The 5510-nt window shown below is 54.8% G+C and overlaps 1 protein-coding gene across 1 annotated transcript; it reads left to right on the top strand.

Moving 5' to 3' along the window:
• Positions 1 to 1366: 1366 nt before the first annotated feature.
• Positions 1367 to 4771, top strand: GAS1 (growth arrest specific 1). Its single transcript, XM_082300947.1, has one exon. It carries the CDS (start codon positions 2227 to 2229, stop codon positions 3208 to 3210), a length of 984 nt encoding a protein of 327 aa, XP_082157073.1. The 5' UTR covers positions 1367 to 2226; the 3' UTR covers positions 3211 to 4771.
• Positions 4772 to 5510: the final 739 nt, after the last annotated feature.

The following is a 5510-nucleotide window of genomic DNA, read 5'->3' as shown; positions in this document are numbered from 1 at the left end:
CTATACTGAAGGAGAAATTCAAGCAGCTTGTAAAACTGATGACAATGGAGCAAGCCCTTACGAATGCTTCTCAACCCATCAATCATACTAACTCCCAGTCACACCACACCACCATTCCACAGTCTACGCACTTTCAGACAGACATGATTCCACACCACGTGGAATTCCAAGATCCCCGAGTTTCCGGAAAATAGATTTTGTCCCAATTTCTGTGACAGATGGAGTTGATAGTCTCAGGATGAAAAAAGCGCCAGTTTTGACAGGCAGCAGATACCGATGCCCCTTGTGGTTGGAGACGATGTTGCTCTGGAATTAAGGTAGCACTGAACGAAAGGCAATGGGTAAATTCACCACTACTTACTTTGTTATGCTCCTCTCCTTGTGCCTTAGTGTTTTTGTTTCTACTTCCTTATAAGTAAGCAAAACGAACGGAAAGTGTAACAAGAAGGCAGGACTTCAGCAAGGCATTTTGCTTTCAATTAAAACTCCTAACAGATTTTTAAAAACTTTTTACTAATTAGCAGATCAAGTATCAAAGGACTATACTGGGATGTACTGCATTTTTGCCAACAGGCACCCTCGTAAGTCAGTGTCTTAAAACCGTGCACAAAAACCTCAGGCGAGAAGCTGAGCTGAATGACTTTAAAATCGGTGGGGTATGCGGCAAGTGGAAATTTGTAGTACTGAAGGTACAGCAAAGGAATACTTACATGGTCGCACTACACCACTAGTAGTTAGCTTTGCTCTGCCGGAGCGTAGTACCACACTGAAACCAGGACCTCTGTTTCTACTTCAGCAAGAACAAAGTCGGTCCCATTTTGAGCCTGATCCTCCCTACCTTTCTGGTAGCGGCTCTGCCCTCATTTGAAACACTGGGAAGTTTGGGTACACGCATCGCCCGAGCTACAGAACTTAGTTTTGCCCCTCTTGTTGTAGGAGCAGGACCAGTGTCAGAGACACATGCCTGCAACATCGGCGCGGAGAGCCATGCCGCCAGGCCCCGGCGCGGTGCTGCCGAGCACCCCGCGGCCGCCGCCGCCGCCCGGCTCCGCCACCGCCCGGCCGGTCCCGCAGCGCCGGCCCGCGCCGCCGCCACTGAGCGCCTCACGTCCGGCCGCCGCGCCGCCTTAACGGGAGGAGGGGCTCCTCGGGGGGCTGTCACTCTACTTAAGCCTTTCCTTTCAAGCTTTGAATGTGAGCTGCCCTCCGGCCCCCCTCTCTCCTTCCCTCCCTCCAGCACATCGTAAAGCGACGGAGGGGGAAAAAAAAAAAAAAAAAGGTTTCAACAACAGGGTGGGCCAATGGCAAGTGGCGAGGCAGGGAAAGGGGGCCGAGCGAAGGGAGAAAAAAGTGGAGAAAGGGAGAAAGAGAGCGAGAGAGCGCAGGCTGGGGGGGTTGTGTAAAAGAAGAAGCGTTGCTAATTTTTTTTGTTTGTTTGCTTTTCCATGCATGCATAATGAAGCCTAATCAGAGCACGTTGCTGCTGCTCGGAGGGCACTTTTGTATTTAAAGCCTTGCAAGGAAAAAAAGATCCACAGACGGATCCACAAGCTTGCACGGCTTGTTGACAACAGAAGCAGCATCAGTCGCCCAGAGAGAAAGAGACCGCGAAGGCTGCCTCTTCTCCTTTCCCCGTGCTCTCGTCTTGGTAGTGGGGAAAGACGTTTCTTCTCCGCGCCACCCGAAAGCGTGATCCGTACCGAGAGGGAGTGAGCGGAGCCGGGACTGTGAATGGGATCGGAGCGGCTGGCATGTGCAGAGATGCTGCGAGCGGAGAGTTAAAAGCTCCCGAGGAGGCAGCAGCAGCAGCTGGGCATTTATTTTGTGGGGGGGGAAAAAAAAGAGAGAGAGACGGAACTGCATGAAGAGCAGGACAGCACCATGAGCTCTCCCGGCGCAGCCTGCGATTCCCCGAGCGCACTCCAGATCCGCTGTCGTCCGAGCCCCTATTTGCACTGACTCCCCGCACCTCTCCGGGCGCCTTCGCGGGACACGGGAAGGCCCCCGGGCGTCTGCTTCGTACCGCGACCCCGCCGACTTCAGCTCCCGGGGGCTGGAGGGCCCCGGGCCCGGCGCGCATGGATTGATGCGAGGAGACCTCATGCACACGGCCGGCGGGAGTTTCGGAAACTTTTCCACGGGCGGCAGCTCCTTCTCCTCCTCCTCCTCGTCTACCAACGCGTCTTCCCAGCTCGCCCGCGGCTGCAGCCGCTACTCCCGTCCGCGATGGTGGCCCGCTTGCCCGCTCGGCATGGAGGCGGCGGCGGCGGGCGGCGCTGGCCGCGGGCGGCCGCCTGGCTGTGGTTGGCGGCGGCGCTGGGCGCCGTGTGGCCACCTCGGGGCTCACTGGTGCAGGGCCGGCGGCTGATCTGCTGGCAGGCGGTGTTGCAGTGTCAGGGGGAGCCCGAGTGCAGCTACGCGTACAACCAGTACGCCGAGGCGTGCGCCCCGGTGCTCCTGCAGCAGCAGCCGCCGGCGGCGGGCGGCGGGGACGGCCCGGCGGGCGCTGCAGGCGCGCCCGCCTCCTCCAGGCGGCGGTGCCCCAGCCACTGCATCGCGGCGCTCATCCAGCTCAACCACACCCGGCGTGGCCCGGCGCTGGAGGACTGCGACTGCGCGCAGGACGAGAACTGCCGCGCCACCAAGCGCGCCATCGAGCCCTGCCTGCCCCGCACCACCAGCCCCGCGGGCGGCGGCCCCGGCGGTCCCGGCCCCGGCGGCCCCGGCGTCATGGGCTGCACGGAGGCGCGGCGGCGCTGCGACTGGGACAGCCGCTGCAGCCTGGCGCTGAACCGCTACATGACATACTGCGGGAAGCTGTTCAACGGGCTGCGCTGCACGCCCGAGTGCCGCGCCGTCATCGAGGACATGTTGGCCGTGCCGAAGGCCGTGCTGCTCAACGACTGCGTCTGCGACGGGCTGGAGCGGCCCATCTGCGAGTCGGTCAAGGAGAACATGGCCCGCCTCTGCTTCGGCGCCGATATGGGCGGCAACGGCGCGGGCAGCAGCGGCGGCTCGGACGGCGGCCTGGAGGAGTACTACGACGAGGACTACGAGGAGGAGCCGAGCCAGAAGGGGAGGGACGAAGCGGAGGACAATGCGGGCGCCGAGCCCGGCTTCCCCGTGCAGGCGGATAACGCCGGCCGGCCCGCCGGGGCGGCCGGGGCGCTGCTCGCCTCCATCTTGGTGTCGCTGCTGCCGCGGCTCTAGCATCCCCCCCTTCCCGCACCCTTCCCGCACCCTTCCCTTCCCGCTTCCCATTACTGATTCCCTCTATCACTGCCTGCATCCCCTTCGCCGGGCCGGGCCGGGCCAGGCCCCCCGCGCCGAGCCGCCGCGGGCCTCTAGTCGAGCCCTCCCGCGGCGGCCGGGGATCCGGCCGGCGGGGCCCCTCGGCGCGGAGCGGCTTTAAACGCTCCGGCCGTGGATTCCCCGGCCCATCGCCCCGGCGCCCCGTCCCCTCGCGTCCCTCCCTCTGCCTCCGCTGCTGCCCGCAGCCCCGGCCGACCCCTTCTCCCGGCCCGGCGTTGCGAACCGGCCGCTGGAGCGGTGGCCGGAGCGCAGGGGCCGCTCGTGTTTCGGGTGTTGGTCTCGAGTGTGCACTATGCAATTGCTGCCACCCTGCCTTCGTGTTGCCAGCGAGCAGAGCGGCTGACAGAAACTGCGGGCGAGGCCGCCAGCCGCCCCCCGGACAAACCGGGAGTCATGGCATGCTGGTACTGGGGGTCTTTTAAGCGTTTTGACATGAAGGTTAGTAAGAGGTGAGCAACCCAAACTTGCTGCCAAAGCGTTGCCGTACTAGTTAGTCAGCAACTTGATTATCATTAGCTGCGTCTCGCTCTTCGTGATGCAGTGGTGCCCGAAAGGGGCTTATGCCGCATCTGCCATTAATTAAATTTAGGGAAATAGCAGACTGAATAAATTCGGTGGTTTACAGCACTCCCTCTTGCACACACATATTCCCTATAACAAAAGCGTGCCAGCAGCTGTCTCTTCCTCTGTAACCTAGCGACATTAAAAAAAAAAATTGTTTCGGAGTTGTTGGCTATACTGAACAATGCAACTTTTGTTTTAAAAGAGCTCTGCACTGCCATCTTTGAAAGACACTTTTGAACTCGAAAACCTGTATGTACAAATATCCTGAAAAGTTTTATTGCCTCGTCATATCAGGGTGCTGACCTCTGGTAAATCTTATATTAAAAAAAGTATTTAAAACTGGGATTTGTTACCAGTCGCTCTTCATTGTATATAGAATTTTATAAATTGTATGCTTTGGGGATAATTTATTTAAAAAAATAATAAAAAGTTTTAATTCCACATCCTATTTGCCAGGTAGCTGCATTTGCTGTTTGTTTCTGGAAAGGTACAGATTTCACTTTATGTTTAAAGGGATACCAGCAACTGTGATTAAGTGAAGTATTCTCTAGAACATCAAATGTACAGTGTATTTTACAGATTGAAAGTTAACTTTCTTATTTGGAAAGACTTTATGAACGTTTTAGAATTGTATAAACACATTTCTGAGCTGCCTTAAACCTTGTATTTTTTATAGAAGGCATAAAAAAGGCCTGTCTTTTAAATATGTATGGCTTTTTGTATTTTCTAAACCTGTAAATTAGTAAAGAAAGAGCTTTAAATAATGGATACAGTGAAATTGTTTTCCAGGGACACTTGAACTCTCAGCACCTGAGATGTGGGGGTGGGGGAAGAGAGGCGGGGATCAAACCACAGAATAACAAACCAAAAAACAGTCAAAAAACAAATATCTGTGTCTGCCTGTAATACTTCACATAGATGTAAATTACTGCTATTCTTACTTTAATGGATAATTACATGCAAGAAGTAAATACAGCTTTGAAAGTACTTCTTTAAATGAGTGGTTGATTTTATAACGCGTTGGCATGGTAACTTGCCAGTGCCAGAAGAGAGTAAAGCAATTCAAGGACGCTGCTCCTGTATATATACATGTAGAATTACTAGTGCATCACACTTTCTTCGTGCGGGCATGCTGCTCTCACTGGCACTTGTAGAAATGCTCTTAGGCGTGCAAACAAGTAAGTGGTGAGAAATACATCACACAGAGGTGGCAAGCGTTTCGAACAAGGCTTCGCTTCACACGGGCAGGGGCGCACGCATCAAGGCAGCTGCAACAAAACGCGAAGTTTGCTATTCAGTCTGCCTTCTCCCACAACGAATAATGCAAAAGTAAACATGCTGAAGGGATCAGCAATTACTAGATCTTGTAATACTGTGCTTAGGATTTGCTTTGCATCGTTCTGAAGCCTGGTTTGCTGCCAGAGCTACTGATCTACACTCAAAACGCCCTTAGATAAATAATTACACTCTTAAGCTGTGTCGAGTGCTGATACACTTGACCTTGTAAATAGAAATGTTTGCAGTAGGAATAAACTCCAGCACTGGAAAATCTTTTAAACATTAACACAAAAGAGAGAGCTCAGTCCTCTAGGGATTTGAGTTTGGACTGCGTCAAGCTAGGCACTCACAAAAAA

This window comes from Coloeus monedula, assembly GCF_965178545.1.
Source record: "Coloeus monedula genome assembly, chromosome: Z".
Classification (NCBI taxonomy): domain Eukaryota; kingdom Metazoa; phylum Chordata; class Aves; order Passeriformes; family Corvidae; genus Coloeus; species Coloeus monedula.
Note: the sequence above shows the minus strand (reverse complement) of the source record. Positions and strands in the feature narration are given on the sequence as shown.